Source organism: Ursus maritimus, unplaced genomic scaffold (genome assembly GCF_017311325.1).
Source record: "Ursus maritimus isolate PB19 unplaced genomic scaffold, ASM1731132v1 scaffold_16, whole genome shotgun sequence".
Classification (NCBI taxonomy): domain Eukaryota; kingdom Metazoa; phylum Chordata; class Mammalia; order Carnivora; family Ursidae; genus Ursus; species Ursus maritimus.
In genome coordinates, this window is record NW_024424008.1 from 53,341,603 (window position 1) to 53,365,389 (window position 23,787).

The 23,787-nt window shown below is 42.0% G+C and overlaps 1 protein-coding gene across 4 annotated transcripts in view; it reads left to right on the forward strand.

Moving 5' to 3' along the window:
• USP28 (ubiquitin specific peptidase 28) overlaps window positions 1-23,787 on the forward strand; it is a 57,817-nt gene that overhangs the window by 25,466 nt on the left and 8,564 nt on the right. For 2 of the 4 annotated variants that reach the window (XM_040631210.1, XM_040631208.1), the window contains exons 4-17: window positions 114-219; window positions 1,156-1,315; window positions 4,979-5,065; window positions 5,715-5,852; window positions 6,675-6,748; window positions 7,637-7,713; window positions 8,897-9,045; window positions 10,850-10,977; window positions 13,748-13,843; window positions 17,165-17,344; window positions 18,465-18,685; window positions 19,681-19,751; window positions 21,130-21,358; window positions 23,395-23,589. In XM_040631210.1, coding sequence (XP_040487144.1) covers window positions 114-219; window positions 1,156-1,315; window positions 4,979-5,065; window positions 5,715-5,852; window positions 6,675-6,748; window positions 7,637-7,713; window positions 8,897-9,045; window positions 10,850-10,977; window positions 13,748-13,843; window positions 17,165-17,344; window positions 18,465-18,685; window positions 19,681-19,751; window positions 21,130-21,358; window positions 23,395-23,589 — 1,911 coding nt within the window. Of the gene's footprint in view, window positions 1-113; window positions 220-1,155; window positions 1,316-4,978; window positions 5,066-5,714; window positions 5,853-6,674; window positions 6,749-7,633; window positions 7,714-8,896; window positions 9,046-10,849; window positions 10,978-13,747; window positions 13,844-17,164; window positions 17,345-18,464; window positions 18,686-19,680; window positions 19,752-21,129; window positions 21,359-23,394; window positions 23,590-23,787 lie in introns of all 4 variants that reach the window. The other 2 variants (XM_040631207.1, XM_040631209.1) reach the window with 1 other exon arrangement.

A 23,787-nucleotide genomic window follows, 5' to 3' on the forward strand; every position in this document is an offset into this window, starting at 1 on the left:
GAGCTAGGGAGCATATCGAGTTTTGTGAATGCTTTTGCCTTTTTTCCTACCATACAGCCAGAAGGGCATTGTTTCCTACATGTGGACTTATTAAATCTCTATTTATCTTACAGAAGTGATAGACCTTACCCACGATAACAAAGATGATCTTCAAGCTGCCATTGCTTTGAGTCTCCTGGAATCCCCCAAAATTCAAGCTGATGGAAGAGATCTGAACAGGTACTGATGTAATTTGTCCTCTTCGCTCCCCACACTCGTGTGTAGGTCGAAGGCAGTAATAGCTTGGATACCACTGAGGGACCGTTCTGCCAAGCTCTTTAATTGCATCCAAATGAAAAATTTTTTTAGGAGAAAATTTAAATTCACATTAGCTTACTTACTCTGATTTACTTTTTGACAAAGCCAGATATGATAAGGGTCTTCCAGTAGCTGTGGTCTTTGAGTAGAAGCCTGCAGGCTTTTGTAGTTTACAGTTGCTGGGGGGAGACACCCCATCCTTCTGCAAGCATCTGGCAGTACATATTCCCTTTATCAACCTGGTGCCTTTATAAACTTCGACGGTTGTGTTGTCACCTCTTTGAAAATGAAAGTTATCACTCAACTACCCCATCTCAGGAGTGACCAGGGATATCTTTCTTGAATTGGTGCTAATTTGGTGATTGTCTGGTATTGCTCGTAAACATCCAGTTCCACTGGTGGCCGGTCCCTTTCCGGACACGTTTATTTCCTCACACCGTTGAGTTGTTTCTTTCAGGGAAACATAGGGCCAGATTTTGTGTGCTAGGCTGTTGAAAGGCTCTTATCATTAGCAAGAGTGTCTCTCTTGCCTTTTTCAATGCAAGGTCTGAGATAGGGCTTTGTTGTTGAAATCTAAAACTTGTAATACAGTAGCCATAAATAGTCTTGAACATCAGCTTGGTTCCATCATGAACCTTGTAAGTAATCATCTCTGATGGAAGGACTAACGTCTATGTCTAAATCTTACTTTTCACTTGCATTATAGTTTTATAATTACTGTATAGCCTGCGATGACCCAGTAAACAGTTTATCTGGCACTTTGGATTATCTCTGAACGATTACCAGCATTCTCCATGTAGAATACATTGTTCCTTAACTTTTTTCTTTCTGGATACATGGTGTCTTGGCACCAAACAGGATGCACGAGGCAGCCTCCGCAGAAACTAAACGCTCCAAGAGAAAACGCTGTGAAGTCTGGGGAGAAAATCCCAATCCTAATGACTGGAGAAGAGTCGATGGGTGGCCGGTTGGGCTGAAGAATGTTGGCAATACATGTTGGTTTAGTGCCGTTATTCAGGTATGATATTTTTTTTTTAAGATTTTATTTATTTATTTGAAAGAGAGTAACAGATCACAAGCAGGAGGAGTGGCAGGCAGAGGGAGAAGCAGACTCCTCACGGGGACTAGGGAGCCCTTCTTGGGGCTTAGTCCCAGGACCATCATGACCTGAGCCGAAGTCAGACGCTTAACTGACTGAGCCACTCAGGTGCCCCTTGGGTCTGATATTTTTAAGAGACAACTGTGTCTTCTGGAAACTTTGCAGTTTATTAAACTGAAATGTGAGGAACATAGCTTAAAAATGGAAACAGATAAGACTGGGGTGTTTTATTTTCCCCATGGCGTTATTGTGTTTTGCTTTCCCGTGTTTGGATGTAGGTGTCCAAATTGGGCAATACTAAAAACAAAATATCCTGTGGTTGCAAATATGGTTGTAAAGATGTTGAATAGGTGTTTTGGATCTCCATTTCCTGAATCACATGTTGGAGCAGAGCCAGAGTTAATAAGGAGAAAGCATTTGTTGGGAGATATCCAGGCTGGGAATGATGGCGGCCTGGAATAGAGAAACTGCATAAGCTTTGGAAGGAGAGAAGTGCAAGCATTCTAGAGCCGGGCAGGAGATCAGATCGACAGGATTTGGTCGAGCAGTTGGATATAGAGTTGAGAGTTGAGAAAGATTCCAAGGTTCCTAGCTTGAGGAACCAGGTGGATGACAGTGTCATTTGATGCTGGAAGAATGTTTGGGTGTGTGTGAAAGTGGGATCTCAGTTCAGTTTTACCCATGCTGAGTTTAAGGTGCCACATGAAGAAACATGAATCTGTAGTTTGGTAAAAAGATCCGGGCTACAGATGTAGCTCAGGGAGTCAGTAGCATATAGACGGTGATAAAGCCGAGGGAGTGGATGGATTTCTCCTAAGAGAGTGTTGGCTTTCTAGAAGTACCTCGCACACATCTTACACCTGGCCCGGCCACAGTGGAGCACTTGGTCCTGCCCCTCCAGTGTTCCCCTTCGTGGTACTTGACATCTGCCCGGCTGCTCAGCCAGAAATGGAGACCTCCCTTTCCACACGTAGGATCCAGATTCATTCTGCTTACTGTGTGCCTGGCATGGTGTTCACACCGGGGAAACAACAGTGAATACATCAAAGCCGTTACTCTCGTAGAGTTTCCTTGGAAAAGAGTGGGACAGACAGTAAAATATATATCAGGTGGTGCGAAGTGCCATAAACATGAGTGAGGGCAGGAGGAGCTGGACGGCGAAGGAGCCCTCTCTGATAAGGTGGGCGTTTGAGCAAAGGCTTGAGGGAGGTGAGGGAATGCGCCCTGTAGTTACAGAAAGGGCACCGCAGTCAGGGAAGAGCCAGGAAAAAGACCCAGGTTCAGGAGCTTGCTTAATGTGTTGAGAAATAGGAAGAGGGCAGAATTCTAGGGTGGGGAACAGACCGTGATGAGGTCAGAAGGGTAGTGGAGGTGAGGAGGGGGAGCTGGGGATCATGATGAGAACTTAGGGATTGTCTCTGAGGTGGGAAAGTATTGGAAGGATTAGAGCAGAGAAGTGAGATGATCCTACTTCTGTTTTAAGAAGATGGCAGGCATCTGTGTTGCAAATAGTATGTGGGAAGGAATGTGGAATTAGGGACATCAGTCAGTCCTTTCAGAGAGAGAGAGGAAGCGAGGTTGAGAACCCTGGCTGCATTCACAGCCTTCACACCTGTGGGGATGTTGGAAGGAGCAGAGGGCATCACTGAGCAAGGTTCCTGAGGAAGCCTGAGAAGACAGGGAGGGAGAGGTTGGTCCTGAGTAGGAAAAGGGCAGGAGAGTAGTAGGGGAGAGGGCAAGGAAGATGTGATGGCTGCAAATTGCAGCTGAGGTAATTTCCAATCCTCATCTCTGTGATGTGAGCAGCCATTTTCGGAGGCTGTGGAGAAGGGATGCCATCGGATATTAAAGGGGGAGTCACTGCAGACAGTGGGAACCAGTTGGCATTAGGATACAATATTAGAATTTCTACATATTGGAAAGTCTACTTAAGGGTGTTGACCTTAATGCATAGTGATGTCAGTATGGCCTGTTTTTATCAGGGTTTTTTCTTAGCAGCACTCTGAGACTCTTAAGTAGAAAATGAAATTTATTTAGGTTGGAGGCTTTGCTGGGTTCGATGAAAGTTTGAAGATTTAGTGAAGGTTTGTTAAAGACCATGAAATCAAAGCTAGAGAGCGGGAGAAATGAAGACAGGAAGGAACCAGTGGTTAGGGGAGAACAGGAAGCGTCTGCTTGCTTGGGTCCTTGGTGAAGTCAAAGAACAGATGTCCTGAGGGGCACTTGGATCAAGAACACCAGAAGACAGGTTATGGATCAAGAGCAGGATTTTCTGAATTCGTGGCCTGAGAATTGGCCGTGTCTCAGGAATTGACATATCCTGGGTGTGACCTCAGATGTGGGTGTAGAGATGGAATGGAGGAATGCATCGCTAGAGATAAGATGCACACAAAGCCAAGGGCTCCCTGGGCTGGGTGGGTGTGCTTGTGTTCCCTCAGCAAACGTTAGTGGAACACCCGCTATATATATGTCTACCCCTGTTCTAGGCCCTTGAGATAAAGGAATGAATAGAACCAAGACGGGGCCTTGCCCTCATGGAACTTAGATTTTTGTGAGGCAAGACAGTAAACTGCAGAGGTAGTTAAATAGCTAAATTTATGTAACATGTTGGGTTGTGATCGGTGTGATAGAAACAAGAGCAGGGTAAGGCAAATCATAATTTGCTGCAGGAGCAGGACGCGGTATGAACTATGGTAAGTTAGGCTTCCTTGCCCAGGGCATGAGCGGGTGCGAGATACGTGCGAGGTGAGGGAGTGAGGCCTGTTGTCTACCTAGGATGTTGCTTCCAGAGTTTTTCATCAGGGTCTTTCCTGAGGGGTTTTCCTCTGAGGAGTGTGTTGGGATGAGGAGCTATAGTCATACAAGGAATTTTTAAAAACATTAACCTTCAAAAGATATTCGTAGTAGGATTGCATATGATTTACAAGTAAGCCAGAAATTCCTGCTGTTAAATTTTTTTAAAAAATGCAATTCTTGTGACAGAGTGGAGAGTAGCCCACATTGCTGTACTCACTGCCCAGCTTTAGAAAGAAATGGTACAGCTCCCTGGGCCACCCAGTCCCTGCTACGTCCATCCCAGTCACAGCCTCCTGTCCCCACAGATACAACCGCACTTGCACGTATCCCTAGACCAAATGCCATGTTGTTCTGTACGTAATTAAACTCACTATAAACACTTTAATACTCTGTTTTTCTGGAACATTCTTCCACACAGAAGATAGCTCTGGGATTTCTCCATGTTGATCCTGTAGCTCTCAGGCATTCACTTTCACTGCTGTGTACTTGTCCTTTTTACGAAAACGTTTTCTTTCTACAGTGTTCTTTTAATGACTACATAACGATCTGTCGCATACACGTACCATACTTCTTTAATCCATCCCTCTCATCAGTCATGACGTTCTTTCTGGTTTTTTCCTAGAAGAATTAATATTCCGTCAGCTTAATTTGTACCGTAGCCCTCATTCTCTCAGACAGGATAGGGGTAGAAATAGCAGGTGACAGTCCCACGTACTTTCAAGTAAAGAAATATCTTTCTGCTGCAGTTATTTTGAAAGAAAGGCTAGGAATCTTTCTTTCTTTCAGTCTCTCTTTCAACTGCCTGAATTTCGAAGACTCGTCCTCAGCTATAGTCTACCGCAGAACGTGCTTGAAAACTGTCCCAGTCACACGGTAAGTTGGTGTGGAGAGGTCCTCACTCTCGTTTGGTCCCTTTCATCCCAAAGCCTTTTAAATTCTGGCCAAAGCTGATAGCTGTGATGTCCTTTGGCTTGCGCTAGTATTTGTTTTCATTTCCAAATGGCTTTTTCCTTTGTGCCGCGAAACAGGGGTTTGCAAAAATGTGAAGTTAAGTAGGAGTAAAATTAGAAAAATAGTTTCAAGAAAGTGGCGAGTCATCCTGACAGCCTCAGCTTTTCTCCCTTTGGGCGAGAGATTGAGAAATTCTGAATCACAGAAAGTATGTATGGTGTCCTGTGCTGCTGATCAGGCCGAGTGATGCAGAATGGGTGACCTGATGCTGGAGGCCTGGCCTTTCTCGAAGGTTCTGTGGTCGGCTCTTGCCCAAGGACGTGGCCGCCTGCCAGCGATCTAACCTTTGCCAGGATTTCACCTTGGGAGTGCATTTTCCTAACAGGAGGGAGGGCAGCAGCTTCAGAAAATAAGCATTTTTGCCTTTCCTTCAATATTCCCTTCCTGGTTTCCACATAGATAGTCTTCAGTTGCGGGTAATCCCCTTCACGGACCTTATCAGAGGCCCTCACTGATGTAGATGTAGGTTGCTGTCTCGTTGTGTGCTGCTGACACTTTGCTGTCTCTACAGGAAAAGAGAAATATCGTGTTTATGCAAGAGCTTCAGTATTTGTTTGCTCTGATGATGGGATCAAATCGCAAATTTGTAGACCCTTCAGCAGCCCTGGATCTCTTAAAGGGAGCATTCCGGTCACCTGAGGAGCAGCAGGTATGAGAAGCCTGTTTTTCTCCTGTTTTCCCTCCAATTCTGTGAAGTTTTAAGCCATGCCTTGTTGCTGCTGCTGTGACGTGGCTTCAGGTCAGCTGTGTAGTAAGTTCTGAACATGACTGCGCGGGACTAGACGTAGACAGGGGCTGTGGGATCGAGAGGAGGTTGAAAATACCTCAGTGCATCATAGCAAAGGGTCACTGACAAAAGTAAAGCCCTTTGTCTGCACCTTTGCCTTGAGATAGCCCAGATAAACATCTTATTTTTAGTATTATCTAAACCTAAGTTGATCAGCATTTCTGAACAATCTTTCTCTTCTAGACATTAGTACTTTCCTTTCCCTACCTTCCGTTAAAAAACAAATCTGTCACCAGTAGAGGAGCCCCTGCCTCATAAAATCAAATTTTCCCTTTCTTTCTCTAAAGGTCCTACAGTTCTACAAAATTCTCAAAACATTTCATAAAAGTTTCTTTTCTCCATTCAGATCTCATACTGTTCTAGAGGACTACAGTCTGTTCTGTGGACCTTTTTTTTCTTTTTAAGGGCTTCCTAGAAGATTTTGTTTGTTGGTTTGTTACACACAGATGTGGCTGGACATGATGGCATTCCAGTTCCCTCCTAGCCACAAGCTAGTCAGCGGCTGCCTTCTGTCCCTGCAGCGGCTGGGTTCCAGGCTTCCTTGTCTCTTCCTGCTATTGGTCCTTCATAAGGAAATCCTTCCGTAGTCCTACAGTCTTAATCTTTGGCGGGATAAAGGCAGATTTTCATTTCCCTAAGTATAGTGTGGATCTAACTCTTATGCAATTTGTGCCTCTCTTGTAGCAAGATGTGAGCGAATTCACACACAAGCTCCTGGATTGGCTAGAGGACGCATTCCAGCTAGCTGTGAATGTGAAGTGAGTGTTGAGGGTTTGTTTGTCCCGCCTTCCTACTCACAGTGGTCCAGCGAGAACCGTGATGGGGGGAAAGTACTCTTCTCAAGTAGAAAGTGCTGGTTTTTGCCAAACTTCATGGGGTAACCCCTCAGATACTTGTCATTTTGTATCCTCCTTGCCTTTGGGTTTTCTGTCTGAAGATGTAGATAATCATCTCCACCTGCCACCTTTCACTGAAAGGCCATTAACTCTGAACTTTATTTAAAGTCATAGCCTGCGCTACACAACGTGTTAAAAGGTCAAATCAATCCTAGATGTGAACATGGTAAATCAAATTTAATTATTGCCGTCGCTGAAATGAATTTCAGAAGTGAAATTCAGGGCAAAGAATATAAGTATCGTCTTTCGAATATAGATGCTGAGAAATTTTCTAAATTGTTTTAACTCTAAGTAAAAGAAGTACATATAAGACAGCTTTGCAAGTAGCACCTTACATAGTTAACACTTTATTTAAGGTGGGCTTGTCCGTTTCTGTTGTGCCACTAGGAAGAACTTTTGTGTTTATTTGCAAAACTGCACAAGACGGTTGATTCTTGCTTCTGTCCTCTTCTAGAATTTGCATACATTTGTCACTGGCTATAGATGTATGTATTGAATGAATGCAGATACATGTGTTTTCCTGCATGTAGGGACCCCCCCCCCCGGCTCCTCACAGCCAGGGATCATGCCTGTATATTTGTCCAATGAGTATGTAAACTGAGCCAATCTGTTACTAATTTTGGACCACGACTGGCTCTTTGAAGGTCGATGGAAATGTACTATTTTTGTTTTTGAATGACGGTTAGGTTTAGTGTGGTATTTATCTGATCCAAATGATAGAGAATTGTTTCCTTTTTTTTTTTAAAGCAGCAATCCCAGGAACAAATCTGAAAATCCAATGGTGCAGCTTTTCTACGGTACTTTCCTCACTGAAGGGGTTCGTGAAGGTAAGCTCTCTGCTCTTACTGTTAGTTCTAGACTTGTGACCGTATCTGTATTAATAGTCGAAAAGGCTTTCGAGTCAGGCATTTCCAGGTCTGAATATTGGTTCACGGGCAAACCGTGGGAGTGCCTAGATCCTCAGTCTCTTCATCTGTAAAATGGGCACAGTGTTTACCTCAGAACGGTCAGATTTAATTGTATAATATTTGCACAGCCCAAATCTAGTATTAATGTCAGACACGGTGATGCTACTCAAGTTTCTCTGTGTTGTTTTTATCTGATGTAATATCTAATCGTAAAGGGTTTGGTTGAGTTAGACTGCCAGAAATGGTTCTCCACTTGGGAGGCTTATCTAAGCTGCATGTTGGATGTGTAATTTTAATTATTTGTTCGCCATGGAGGATTTTTATCATCCAGATACAGCAGTCTAAAAACCCCCATGAACTCAGCAACCACTAGTTCACGGCCAGACAGTCCCAAACTCCTTTTTTCTCCTACCCTTCCGATATTCTCTGTAAAACAATCCAGTACCATATTCACTCCAAAAAAGTAGTATTTAATATCAAACATCTAGTCAGTGTTCAGATTTCCAAGTTGTTTTATAATTTTATATATGGGGGGGTGGGTGATGTGTTTATTTTTACAGTTTGTTGTAATCAGGATCTAAATGTGGGTCATTTATACTTAGTTGATACATCTTTTAAGTCTCATATCAAAGTCTGTACACTATTCCCCCAATCTCTTTTTTCCTTGAAATGTGTTTTTTAAGAAACCAGGTGGTTTGTTCTCTGAGATGCCCCACGGTCTGAAATCTCGCTGCTTGCGTATCCATGATACAGTTTCACACGTTCCTCTCTACTCCTCTTTTTGTAAATTGGTAGTTGGATCTAGAGTTTGACCAGATTCAGGTACGGCTTTTCTTGGCAAGACTAATTCACAAGAGGTGGGGTCGTCTTTGATCAGGAGGCACGTAATGTCTGCTTGTCTTTCTTTCCATGACGGTGGCGGTCACTCACGATCAGTGCCTGGATCCACCGGTTCGTTGGAAGTTGCCATACAGGCTTAAGTACGCTTCTAATGGTTCCCAGCAAGTTGCTGAATTAAGAGGATGCCATCTGTGGTGCCAGAAAAAAAGCCTCAGATAATACTAGTGATGTCTTTAAAAAAGCAATCTGTTTCTTTGCCTAGGAAAGCCCTTTTGTAACAATGAGACCTTCGGCCAGTATCCCCTTCAGGTAAATGGTTATCGCAACTTAGACGAATGTTTGGAAGGGGCCATGGTGGAGGGTGACATTGAGCTGCTTCCTTCCGCTCATTCGGTGAAGTATGGGCAAGAGGTAAGTTGGATATTTTTATTTGCCGTGCCAGTGACAAAGCCAGTTAAGTAGCACTGAGCGTTTTGGCAAACTGTCTTCCCATCAGATATTAAATAACTTTACACTTAACAGATGTTGAACTAGTCTGAAGGTCTCTCATGAGTTGATACGCGTTAGTCAGTCTTAGTGTTTGATAAATAAATTCTTTGCTGAAAGTATGAATTTGAGTTAATCATATAAAAGGTTGTATGCTGCTTCTGATGTTTTAAGTATGATCAAGTTTCTCTTTTTCTGTTGAAGCCTACCTGTACCAGTAGGGAGAACCCACTGCCTCCATAGTTTCGGAGGGTAAAAGTACAGTGATTAACTCCTATGGTATGCCATTTAGAATATTTTCCCTATTATAATATTTACTGTTCTTCATAGTAAATTCTGCCTTTGCTTTAAAAAATTTTCAAATTTAACGTTCATTTACTTTTGTGGGTTGGAAAGAAAGGGGGAAGTTAGCAGGAGAGCAAGGGTAGTTAATGCCTCAGAATTCCAGTTGGGTTAAGAATTAGTGATTTTGGAGCATAACCGTCAATACCACACAGCTTGGCTTGTTGTCCTTTCATCGTACATTTTGAAACAAAACTGTGGACTTATGTGAGTCCAGCTCAGCACATACTATAGGAGGAGGCAGAACTTTTTTGGATTAAGATGAGGAGCCTGACATGAGCCGTGTCGAAGTGCGTGAGCTGTAGGGCAGCATGGGCCCTGTTAGAGAGCTGCCGCCTCCCTCGCTTTCTGAGGACAGTTGTGAGTCCTGGCTGGGAGGCACCGCATCTGTCCCATCTGTGCACAGTGATGCATGCTCTTACAAAGGAGATGGGATGCTCACCAGCTACTTAGACCTCTGGAGACCTTTATTCAAGAATGGGAACGCTATTTAAAAAAAAAAAAGAAAAAAAATCCTTATGCTTATTTAGATTTACCCTGAGGTAGTCAGATAGGCTGTCTGGATTCACCTCATGCCAACAAGGGAAAGGGAACTTAGCCGTTTGCACCTTTGGTGAAGGGAACGTCTTAGAGCTGTTCTTGCAGACCTCTGGCATACAGGTGAATTGAACAGAAATGCCTCTTCTGGTTTAGCTCTTCCTTATCTGTGATCAGGAACAGTTGAGATCTTTTTTTATAAGTCAGTGCTTTCTTGTCTTGAAGCTCAAGAGAACATCCTGGGTTGATTGAGTGGGTCCTTTAGGAGACATCTGTAAAGTCTTAGAATTCAGAGATTTTCTCAGAAACTTGAGCACTCATGAGGCTCTTTCAAGTTTCTTATTTTAGAAATAAAGGGGATTCAAACTGTGGGTAATAGACTATAAATAAATAGTATATATGTACACATATTAGTCTTCTGAGCTGATTCATGGAGAGAATTGACTCCTTAATTATATGCTGCTTAGGTCATAATTTCTGATTCTTTGGTTAGGTTAGCTGTTCTCTACAGGTTTTTACCCTCTCTTGACTACTGATGACTTAGTAAGTGGTGAGGATTTTTGGTGCAGTTCACCTGCTTAAGGGTGGGTATTTCTGAGGATAATAGTCGAGTAAAATGTTGTTGACTGGCTCATAAATTTGGAGTCCTGAGGAGTAACCACATTCTCTGAGAGGGCACGATGCTAAGTGATCATTTTAGTATTTGGGATAAAAAAAACCTCTAGGGTGACTTTAATTTGAATATAAATTCTATACCAGAAGAAGAAAGTTTGATGAGGGATGTTTTAAATCTGGCTTTTACTATTTCCTGAAATTAACTTCTTTCTTTCGTATTTCTGCTCTGACATAGCGTTGGTTTACAAAGCTACCTCCGGTGTTGACCTTTGAACTCTCAAGGTTTGAGTTCAATCAGTCCCTTGGTCAGCCAGAGAAAATTCACAATAAGCTGGAATTTCCTCAGATCATTTATATGGACAGGTGAGTTCTGTGTCCTGTTGGTGGATTACAGAAGGAGAAGGGGAGCATTTACTAAGTGTATTGCGCATAGGAATCACCTGCGGGTCTTGATAATATGCAAAAGTGGGGTCACCGGATTCATTGGATCTAGGTTGGGGCCTAGAGTTGGCATTTCTGAGAAGCTCTCAGGCAGACGCTGATGATGCATTTGATCTCGGGACCACAACCTGAGTAGCTCAGCTCCGGATGAAAGCCCCGCTCAGTCTAGGGTGAAGAGCAGTTATGTGCCACAGTCTATTTCTTTCCAGTCTCAACACTGTGTATATTCCTGAAGAAAAAAAATCCTAGACAGACTCCTATTATAGGATTTTACTCTTTTTTTTTTTTTTTTAAAGATTTTATTTATTTATGTGACAGAGAGACAGCCAGAGAGAGAGGGAACACAGCAGGGGGAGTGGGAGAGGAAGAAGCAGGCTCACAGCGGAGGAGCCCGATGTGGGGCTCGATCCCAGAACGCGGGGATCACGTCCTGAGCTGAAGGCAGATGCTTTAACGACTGCGCTACCCAGGCGCCCCAAGATTTTACTCTTTTTAAAGCCTGGTTTACTGATTTATAGTTTACACACAAAACAATATTACCATTCTTTAGGTGTAGAGCCAAAGAGTTTTGACAAATGTCTGTAGTCGGGTAACCAGCACAGTTAGATATAGCATATTTCCATCCCCCAGGAGATTCCCTCTTGCCCCTTGCAGTCGGTCTCTTTTCCCCACCCCCAGGCCCCAGCAACCACTTGACTTGTTTTCTGGTCCTATAGTTTTGTCATTTCTATAATGTCACAATAGTGACGTTAGTATTCAAAATACACTCTGTTGTGGCTGTTTTCTTACACTGGGGATAAGGTTTTGGGGATTCATCCATATTGAGTGGTATCCCATTGTAGGAATAGTCCAGTATTTTTTCCATTCACCAGTCGACAGACATTTCGTATGTATCCAGTTTTAGGCTATTATGAATAAAGCTACTGTGAACATTCACCCCAAAGTCTTGATGTGGTTATTAGTGCTTCTGTGTAAAACACCTAGGAGTAAGATTTCTGGGTTGTATGAAAAGTGTATCTTTAATTGTATAAGAAATTTCCACACTGCTTTCTAAAGTGGCTGTATGATTTTGCATTCCCACCAGCATTGTATGAGAATTCCATTTGCTCCAAATCTGCCCATAATTAGAATTGTTGTCTTTTAAATTTTAGCCATTCTCGTGGGTTTGTAGGAATATCATATTTTTCTTTTGACATATCTCCCTGATCACCATCGATATTGAGCTTCTTTTCATGTGCTCAATTAATGGTCATTTGTATATTTTCTTGGGTGAAGTGTCTTTTCAGATCTTTTGTCCATTTTTTAATTGGGTTGATTGTGTTCATCCTGAGTTGTAAGAATGAGTTCTTTCATGTATTTCGGATACAGAACCACCTAGTTCCCATCTGTGCTGTCTCTTCCATTTTCTTACCAGTATCTTTAGGAGACAATGAGTTTTTAGTTTTGATGAAGTCTAATGTATCAGTTTCTCTTTTACAGTTTGTGTTTTTGTGTTCTAACTAAGAGATCTTTGCCAACCCATGGTCACAAAGATTTTCTTCTATTGCTTTCCTAGAAATTACATAATTTTAATTATTTTATTCATGTCTATGACCCATTAAGGTTTATTTTTATACATAGTATGAGATAAGGGCTTTTGTTTTTTTGTTTTTTGCAGGGGAGGAAAAGGAGGCACGTGGATGTCTAGTTATCCTTTCCCCCCATTGAATTACCTTGGTGCTTTTGTCAGAAATTAATTGAGCATGTAGTGTGGGTCTATTTCTGGAGTCCCTGTTTTATCTATCATCTAATCTTAAGCCAGTGACACATTGTCTTGATTACTGTGGCTTTATTGTAAATCTTGGCATCAGATCAGGTAAATCCTCCAACTTTTTTTTTTTCAAAATTGTTTTGGCTGTTTTGGTCCTTTGTATTTCTAGGTAAGTGTTAGAATTAGCTTGTCAGTTACTACCTAGTAACTATTGGGATTTTGATTAGCATTATGTGGAATCTCTAGATCAGTTTGAGGAAACTGTTTTGAGTCCTTTAATCCATGAACTGGTGTAGTTCCATTTATTTAAATTGTTAATTTCTCTCAACATTGTTTTGTAATTTTTAGTGTGCAGGTCTTTCATATATCTGAGTAAATTTATACCGAAATAGTTCATGCTTTTGAAGTTCTAATGGTTTCTAAATTATTCTGCTTTCCGTTTGTTCTTCACAAGTATACGGAGTTGCAGATTCCCGCCACCCTTTGTTAATTAACTTTATATCTTTTGACTTTACTAAACTCACTAGTTCTGATGCATTTTTGTAAATTCTTTGGTACTTTCTGTGTAGACAATTATGTCTGCATAAAAAATTATCTCTGCAATGAAAGGCAGTTTTACTTTTTCCTTTGCTATTTGTATGCCTTTCCTACCTCCCTCCCTCCGTCCCTCCCTTGTCCGTCCTTCCTTCCTTCCTTCCTTGCACGGACCATACCTCCAGCAAAACATTTAGTAGAAGAGACAAGAGTGGACACCCTTGCATTGTTTCTGATCTGAGGGGGAAAGCTTTCAGTCTTTCACCATGAAGTATGATCTTAGCTGTATGTTTTCATAGATGCCCTTTGTCTGGTTGAGGAAGTTCCCTCGTATCCCTGGCTTACTCTCATTGTGTGCCATTAATGCTTTTAAATAAAATTGTGTTTGTGGTGTTATCATTTGCTTAGGTACATGTACAAGAGCAAAGAGCTTATTCGAAGTAAGAGAGAGTGTATTCGAAAGTTGAAGGAGGAAATAAAAGTTCTGCAACAAAAACTGGAAAGGTGAGTCGTGCGTGACCCCTTTGTGCCTAGAAATGTTAAAGAGTAGAACATTAAAACCAGATAATTTGCTTAAATTTAAGAATTAATTTGGATTTTAAGTATTAACTAGTGTGTTTTATAAAATAGCTGGGGAGAATTCTCTAAGCATGGAGCAGTCTGTAAGAGGAGCTGGGATATCCGTGGGCGATTAGTAGTCCCGAGGTCTGGCGGGACTCAGAGCCACACCGTCAGTCCCTGGCGGTGCACGAAGGGAGCTCCGCCTCTGAGTTCATAGCCCTTTACTTTTTCTACTCCCCTCGTCATCTTCTTCACAAACACAGGAGAGGTAACTGTCACTGTGCTCCAGTCCCGCTATTCTGGGGAAAGCATTTTCTGGAGCAGGTCCTTAATGACTCAGAGGGCTAATGGCCGTGACACAGAACAAGTCCTCTCTCTCATGGAGGAATCTTTCCCTTTCTGTTGATTTGTTTCCCACTGACTGTTTTTTTGGAATCACCCCATGACTTCCAAAGGAGGAGTCAGTGTAATTTCTTTCTAGTAAAAATCAATCCCATTGATTTAGCATTTAAGAAGAAAATCCCATGTAGTGTCAATGGCTTTTCCCCCCTTTCTCTACTACACAGTTTTGCTGTGACCACCACCCCACCTCTGCCCACTCCATCGCGAGGTTGTTCATTTCCCTGAGAGGCAGCACTTTCTATACCAGCCCAGGATAGACCCTGCACCCATAGGTCCCCATCTCCAGCTTCCTCTCTCACTTGGGAAGAACTTATCCAGGGTTATAGGTGATCAGTTCTCTAGTTGTCTCATATAAACTTAAGCTGAGGATTGATTCTTCAAATACCGACCTGGAAGTGATTTGTAGGACTCTACTTGTGGCTCTGTTTTACTTTTAAGGTTTTAGCGATGGCTTTGTAAGATTGGAAAAATTTAATTGTTTTTATAGAACCAAATATATCTGATGTATTATAACTTAGAAAAACTCAATTTGCCAGGAACCAACAGGGCATTCTGACTTTAGATTTTAAGGTAGAGTATAGGAGCATTTTCTGTAGTATGATGCTACTTTAAAAAATAAATAAAATGACTTTTAAGGGGCACCTGGCTGGGTCAGTCAGTAGAGCATGTGACTCTTGATCTCGGGGTTGTAGGTTCAGACCCCACGTTGGGTGTAGAGATTACTTAAAAATAAAATCTTTAAAATAAATAAGTAAAATAACTTCTAAAATCTCGGGTAATTTTATTTGGGTAATTAAAAAAAAAAATCACTTGTCTAAGTGTGACCTGCTCCCGGGAAAATGTACAGGAACTGTTACTGGATACCAGAGGGTAGTAGAACCACAATGGGAGCAGATGACTTTGATGATTTGTTTTACACTTTTTCACATTTGAGCTTTCTTACCAGGCACGTGCATTAGTTTCATCATGAAACAAAAAGTTCACCACTTCTTCTCTAAGATACCTCAATATAATATTAAAAATAAGATTTCTTGCATAACGTAGACCTCTTTCTTGGAACTACTTTTGCTCGGGTTCTACTAACTGAATACAGGTGCAGCATTGTATGAAGCAGTGGGTCTAAAGGAATTAATTGAGTACAACAGGACAATGATTGTGTCAGAAAACTGAAGCTAAGTTTCTTAGAGGAAAATTTTTCCTGAAGTTGTGTATCAGTATCGTATTCAAGTGCTGGTTGTAAGATGATGACTGGAGATCCTATGACATATTTTATCTGTGCTGCATTTCGAGTAAGAAAATGATTCCTTAGGCCCAGGCCATTCATGTGCAAATTAGTTCTTTCAACAAACGCTCTGTGCTTCTGAAGACCTATTAGCCACGTCTGTGGTATAGACATGAGGTTCAGGTCCTGTCCCGTAGAAGTTCAGAGCAGGGAGACGGCGGGGCGGGGGGGGGGCGGGGAAGTATATAGAGGAAGACTTCATGGAGGAACTAGATCTTGAAAGGTAGGTACGGTTTAGTTAGATAAGCTGAGAGTAGGTGAAGTGAGGCAAGAAAATACATCTAAGGAATAGTACAGTTTTCTAAGGTTCCTCCTCCATGTTGACATATTTGACATCCTTTTCAGTGAAAGCCGCCACACTCCATGGCAGCCAGCCGCTAATTCTACTTCTCCTTCAAATTAGTGAGGATGAAGTGTCTTTGCTACCTACCCTCTAACCTGTGGTTGACTTTGAACTGCATTATACTTTATTTCCCACTGGTATTCTCATTTCATAGTGTCCTTTTTGAAATGGACACAATTTTCTTTCTTCCTAGTTCTGTACCTGTTTCTTTCTTTCCAAGTGCCTCTCTATCCCTTTGTAAATGGAACCTCATAATAATAGGGTTCACCTGTACCAGCCAGTCAACCAGTACTGTTTAAATGCTGTCCGCTCTAGTGAATTACAGAGTTCATTAAAGTTTGTGTTTTTACTGAGTCTTATGTGTGCTGGTAAGCAGAATATTGGATAGTATTAAAATAATTTGTTAATTATTTTGGTTACATATTAAAGATATTTATTATTTACTAATCCCAAAGAAATCTTCAATAATTTTTGGCTGGCCTATGCCGTTGAATGAGTGCATGAATAATAGGGTACTGAGGACCCTGCAGAAGAAAGATTTGCCAGTTTTCTTAAACTCTGGCCTTAATTAACACCTGCTTTTCATTTCCAGCTTTCTCTCATTGTTCTTAATTTCCACGTAGGGGTCTTAAGGGTAGCAAAGAATAAACCCTTGGGTACACCAGCATGATTTTCAGATTTGAGTACTGTTAATATATCTGTGTTCTTTTGAGAAGTAGAATTTTCTTTTCTTTTCTTTTTTTTTTAAGATTTTTATTTATTTATTTGACAGAGACAGAGATAGCCAGCGAGAGAGTGAACACAAGCAGGGGGAGTGGGAGAGGAAGAAGCAGGCTTCCAGCGGAGGAGCCTGATATGGGGCTCGATCCCATAACGCCAGGATCATGCCCTGAGCCGAAGGCAGACGCTTAACGACTGAGCCACCCAGGCGCCCCTAGAATTAACTTTTCTGACCAGAGCCTAGATGTGATACGATATCAAGAAAAAGTGTAACAGACATGACTTCAGTTAGCCCATTTGAGATGTTTTCTGCCAGGTGTAAACACGTAGACTTACCAGTTTTTACTTTTGTAGAGAATTCTCATCTTATGGATTGTTTGAGTGACACATCGAATACTGCATAGCCTTTAGGAATAAGCCTTTCTGTGGACTCTACATGGTAACAGATGTTCTGTCAGCAAGCCACAAAGTACTAGACAGACTGGGCCAGTAGAGCACCCTTGTCTTTGCCTCTTAGGTACGTGAAGTACGGCTCAGGCCCAGCGCGGTTTCCACTCCCGGACATGCTAAAATACGTTATTGAATTTGCTAGTACAAAACCTGCCTCAGAAAGCTCCACGTCTCAAAGCGACGCTCGCGTGACCTTACCGCTTTCTTCAGCGCACTGTCCAGTTTCCGACCTGGCATCCAAGGAAAGGTAATGAAAACAAATGTTTAAAATAGGACACATTGGGGGGCAGGGTGCCTGGCTGGCTCATTCGGTGGGGCATGCTGCTCTTGATCTCAGGGTTGTGAATTCGAGCCCCATGTTGGGTGTGGAGATTACTTTAAATTAAACTCTTAAAAAAAAAAAAAAAGATAGTACACGTTGGGGTTTTTTGTGTAATTTGAACTGTGCACCATCTTCCCACCTGATAAACACTCAGCCCATTAGAGGGCAACAGCTACGAATCTTCAGGGAAGGGTTTGCCTCCCACCAGGGCACTCACTTGTGTTGCTCACGGGATGGGTGGGGTTATTTCAGAGGCTTTTTGAACGATCTGCACTGTGTTCGTGCCCCACCAAGGCTGCCTTGTTTTGAACTAGCTGTAAGCTAGCTGCCACTCAGTCCCTGATGTTCCAGAACCTCTCATTCTCACACCTGCTGAGAAGGATGCTCAACCCAGTCAGCCTCAGGGGAAGATTTAGTCATGAGTAGACAATTAAAACATGTGCAAGAACTGGCTAGACATTGAAGATGACAGCCAGGAGGGGCTTTCTTGTGAAGGAACCAGGAGGCCAAGTCAACGAGCCCTCCGATTCTCTTCCAGCTCAGATCCGATTTGCTGTGTGTGTCCTGGCTAATACAGTCACTAGAACCGATTAGGGAAAAGTCTATATTTGTTGCTTCTGTATATTTTATTTAGTCATCTGCATTGTGGAAACTCTGTAGTGATTCCTTGATTCTTCCAGTGTAGTCTTCTCTTCTTTGAACTCTTCTTTCATGTCCCTTCTTAAAGTGGTTAGAGAGCATGAATCATAGACTCAGACAGATCTGGGTTTAAATCCCATAATCTACTAGCTGGGTGAGCTTGGGTAAGTTGTTTAACTTACCTAAACCTTAGGTTTGTAATTGGTGAACTAGGGATGGTAATAGTATCTGTCTCATATTACATGAGGTGAAGCATATAATTTGGCTCAGTGCCTTCATAGAGCAAACACTCACTAAATTATAGCAGAACTTTTCCATATAACAGTTAGCATCACAAAGCACATTAATTGAGACCGAGGCATACTTTGGAAATTACCATGTGAACATGATTTTTATCTTTCTTCAGTACAAGTAAAGAAAGCTCTTCTCAGGATGTTGAAGGTACCTTTTCTTCTCCTGAAGATTCTCTACCCAAGTCTAAGGCAATGAATAAGCCACTTCCATCTTCCCGGTCTTCCATGGAAATGCCTGCACAGCCAGCTCCTCGCACCGTCACAGATGAGGAAATGAACTTTGTTAAGACCTGTCTTCAGAGGTGGAGGAGTGAGATTGAACAAGATATACAAGGTTGGCTCTTTTAAAACTTGTTGGACAATGGCTCTTTCCCTTTCCGCTGGAAGTGAGGCATAGATGATGAGGCACGATTCGGGCACACGGCGATTGGGACTCCTGTTGTACTTTTAGTCCCTCCCATCATACAACTTTGGAAAGATCCCTCCTAGAAACGCTTCTCAAAATTTCTGGGGTCTCTTGGGACTCCTAGATGCTCGTGATGACCTTCAGCTGAGATTTTTCTGCATCCGCTGATTTCTGTTCCTGTAGCTGATGTGAATGAACTCTGGCTTTAGTTGACCCAGACTTAAAATTGAGCTCTCGTGGAGTTCCGCTTTTATGAGTCTTGTTCGTATGAAGCATGTTTTACTGAAGGCTAACGAGGCAGAGAGTGGTGGAGCACTGCACACAATGTGAAATGGAGTTATTCGGCCTTCTGTTTTTACAGGTCCTTTGGCTTCATTGTCATGTTGCTCAGACTTTCCCTCCTTCCGTTCCTTGCTCCTTTTGTCTAGTGAGCTAAATAAATAAATAAAATAAACACAGCAATCAAATCATATCAGTCAGATCAAATCAAATCGTCAAATCCAGATTCCTCCCAAGTTCTTATCACAGAAATTTGCCCTGCCTTTTGCTCTGCTTTCTCCTGTCTGGCCCTGTGTAGGGACATCCATTTTACATCCAAAGTGACCCATGGAAGTCTTTTTCTAGAGACTTTCTTTTGGGGGAAATTTTGGGGCCGATTATAAGAGATAATTTTTTAAACCTTTAATGGAATTAGGTTAAACTAAAAGCCTTCATGACCTAGAGCACTAGCTGCCTTGAAAGCCTCCATTCCTTTGTGATTCGTAGAGTAAAGCTGAAATCGGCAGAACCTAGAGGAGCAGCGCTCTTTGCTTGGCTGCAGCACCCTGTGTGGCTTGGAAGGACATCGTTTTTGTTTTTTTTTTGGAAGGACATCATTTTAACTCAGTTTGTTTCTTTTCTTTTCTTTTTTTTTTTTTTAACAGATTTAAAGAATTGTATTGCAAGCACCACCCAGACTATTGAGCAGATGTATGGTGACCCTCTCCTTCGTCAGGTAGGATGCAGATTGATGGGGAATAGTCAAGGCGTGCCCGTCCTCGCGTGCTAATGTGGTGCAAAAACAATCTGATAGATTTCTTTGAGACTGAATGGGAACCCCCCCCCGAGTTAAAAGAGTAAACTTAGGACAGAAATAGGTGTTTTTCTGTTTATTTTTAGGCCAAAATGAGGAATGTATCTTCTACTAACAATAAAATTTAAAACATATTTGTTTTGATTCTGCCACATGGTATTTTTTCATGCACTAGAAAGGTTTGCTGTCAAGTGTTAAAAATTTCTCATCAAGTGGTCATTTAAGTCGTGCGGTGGGGAAAAGCCCAGCCAGGGACTAGTTACCCACCCTTTCCAAAGTATCATCATGCTTGGTGATACTTTGCTTAGCAGCATGCTTTCAAGCTTTATTTCCCTGAAAACTCCACAAGGGAATGTAGTAAAGGAAGAAATTCTTATTGTCCACATAAATTTTTGTTGGGAATAACTTCGTGGGCATGGAGGGGGAAAGATGCCACGGTGAGGGGCATGAGCGCCCAGTGGCTTCTGTGTGCACGGCTGGTGGCGGAGAGCCCTTTCGGCTGCCAGGTCTCATGGAGGCACAGCAGGAACGTGCCCTATAAATCTTGGATTTTCTTCATCTGCTCTTCTGTGTTATTTCAAAAATGTCCGCACCAGAAAAACCTGTCAAGGTACTGATAGACTGCAGGTTTAACTTGATTCTCTGGCCGATTTTCCTTCTTATCATCAGTGCCTACTTGGCACCTAAAGCATTGCTCTGTTTTCTCCCTATTGAAAAAACAAATGTTTTTCAAACCCTGAAACAAACAAGTATGGAGTTAAAAGGGTCCTCACCCCAGATGGATGGATGGGTCACTTGGCAGAAGAAATGTAGGGACCATATGACTGATTGGTGATGAAATGTGCTAACTTGAAATTTGGTACCAGATAATATTGGCTTAGACCAAGAGAGCCGCTGTAGGTCCCAAATGCAGTACACATTTCTCAACATGAGTGGTGAAGGTGATTTCTATTTTTAGATAAACTGAGTTTGGAATTGGGGGGATAAGTAGGTCTGCGTTATCTTTGACTTTAGATCTGTGATTTTAGGAAGTTAAAGAGTCATTGAAGAGGTCATCTCGTTCAGATGTGTGGTTTTAAAGATTCCAGAATTGAAACACAATTGATAGATTCCAGGACTGTGTTTTTGTTAGTTCATATTGAATCATCAAGGTGTTTACGGTTAACCCCATATCAAGCACATGTGTAAATAGTCAGTTTTCGTATGTCTACTAGTTGGCTGTAAGTTTGGGTTCTAACAACCCGAAATGTCTCGTTTACTTTGCTTCATCCGACTCAGGAATCTGTCTTCTGCTCTGCAGGTGCCTTATCGCTTGCACGCTGTTCTTGTTCATGAAGGGCAAGCCAACGCCGGACACTACTGGGCCTACATCTATAATCAGCCCCGACAAGTCTGGCTCAAGTACAATGACATCTCCGTTACTGAATCTTCCTGGGAAGAACTTGAAAGAGATTCTTATGGGGGCCTGAGAAATGTTAGTGCTTACTGTCTGATGTACATTAATGACCGGCTGCCGCACTTGAACGCAGGTAAAAATAGCCCAGCGGAAGCCAGAGATGGGGAAAATCTTGACTGCTCACAGAAGGGAATGGTCTTGTAGCTTTAAAAAAAAAAAAAATTTAAACTAGAATTTATTATAAAATAATAATGCATTTTAAAAATACAGTATAAAAGAGAATTAAAAAAACAAATAAGTTTGCTTTCCCGCTCCCATCCTGGAGCCTGGCATGTATTCATTCTTAGGTTTCTTGAGTGTTCAGGAAGTGTTCTGGGCGGATGCTAGATTTCATTTATCGATATCTGTCCCTGCCCCATTTTTTCCCCCCCGATGGGATATTTTCCCATTCTGTCCTGCATCTTTTTCATCACTCATGTGTATTAGTGATCTCTATAGTTTTATAAACAGAATGAACTCATTCTTTTTTAACAACTTTTTAATTCCATTGCATGGAATATGTATATAATTTATTAAGCCAGCCTCCCATTGATAAGACTTTTATGTTGTCTCTAGTTTTTTGTTTTTTTTTTTTTCTTTTTTAGTGACATCCTTGTGCACATGTTTTTGCACCCTTTGAGAATGGCTAAATTTTATGAGTGGCTTTGCCTGAACAATTTCATCCTTCTCATAATAGTACTAATTCTGAGAGCAATCATCATTATCATTTATATTGGAACTTTACTCCTACTTAGTACAGGCTTTCAAGCTTTATTTCTCTAATAACTTATAACTCTAAAAGACAGGGTAGGAATTTTTATTACCTACGTGTGCCAGCTGAGGTACTCCACTCGTCCAGACTCATGCAGCCTGTGAATAAATGGCAGACCCAAGATTCAGATCCAGTTCTGACTCCAGACTCTATGCTGTGGTCCATTTACATCATTCTCTCTCTCTTCCTTTCACATTTTCTGGGAGAGGTCTGGTGACCAGCATTTCTCATCTAAGATCATGGAAGGCTTTTTCTTTTCCTATTCAAACTGTACTGGGTTGCATGAGTAAGGAAACACAGAAGGCATTTTGTCCGGGCAGTGCGTTGGCTTTCTGATGTGCTGGTGTGGCTGGGACCGGGGATAGACGGAATGACCACTTAGCAGTAGCTGATCCTCGTAAATGCACCCGTGCGGCACCAGATAGGGCAGCTGCCTGTGGGAGTTGTACGAATGACTGGACTGTTGTTGGGAGCATACAGGAGCCTTGTTAATACACATATGCTTCATTTTTATACCATAGAAACAGATCAATGGAAACTGTCATTTGCTTAATGAAAGACTAATTAAAGGCACCCAGGAAGTGGATGTGTTGTTCTACCGTAGGCTTCTTGTTTTGATTTGGTCACAGGATTAGAAATGAAATTTAGGGGCTCCCGGCTGGCTCAGTCGGAAGAGCATGCGACTCTTGATTTCAGGTTGTGAGTTCGAGCCCCATGTTCAGTGTAGAGATAACTTAAAAATAAAATCTTAAAAAAAAAATGAGATTTCATATGTCCTTGATATCCTTGCCATTTTTCATCCAGGCCTTTAATTATCCCCTGGGTGTTATTTACCGTCTAACTGTTATATCACATTGCTTTCGGATAGCACTCTCTTGTGTTGAGCTTGAGGCAATACAGCTGTCTTGGAATTCATCTCTAACCATCTTGAGGTGGATGTTCTTATCACTAATAGTTGTAGTGGTTACATTGACAAAACTGTTCAACTTGAAATTTCCGTTGGATCTAATGATTTTCTGGATTTCCAAATATTTGCTCAGTCTTGCTGTTTTGCCAGTGATTGGTCTCTATTCCAAATTCCTGCTTTCTGGTAATCATTCATTCATTCATTCATTCATTCAATAGATATTCCATGCGTGCCTACCTACTAATCAGCCAGGCACTGTTATTGGTGTCCTATCACTGTTGGCTTTAAATTGTCACTACTTCTGATGGATTATGTATATACATATTTTTCACACGGAGTAAGAAGAAGGACAGAGTGTCTTATTTCCTTCTTTCTAGAAAGGGCCTTCTGATTCTTTGTGACCTTTTACGGGTGGTGCCGCATTTTAACTCTGTCTTTGTTCTTGTCTCAGAGGCAGCCCCAAGTGAATCAGATCAGATGTTAGGAGAAGTGGACACCCTGTCTGTTGAACTGAAGCATTACATTCAGGAAGATAACTGGAGGTTTGAGCAGGAAGTCGAGGAGTGGGAAGAAGAGCAGTCTTGCAAAATCCCTCAAATGGAATCCTCCACCAGCTCAGCATCACAGGACTTTTCTCCATCCCCAGGTACCTGGGGGGCCTGCGTGCCTATGGTCTGGCAGCGTCCACCCTGCCCTCCTCAGCCAGCTCTGGGGCTTGAGCTGAGTGAGGGCAGCCACAGTGTGCACAGTGTGTATAGTTCAGGTGTGGTGGTGTTTTGCAACCCGGCAGAATAGCTTGTGGCTTTAGGATGTCTTTTCTGGTGAGCAGAAGTGATATCAGCAA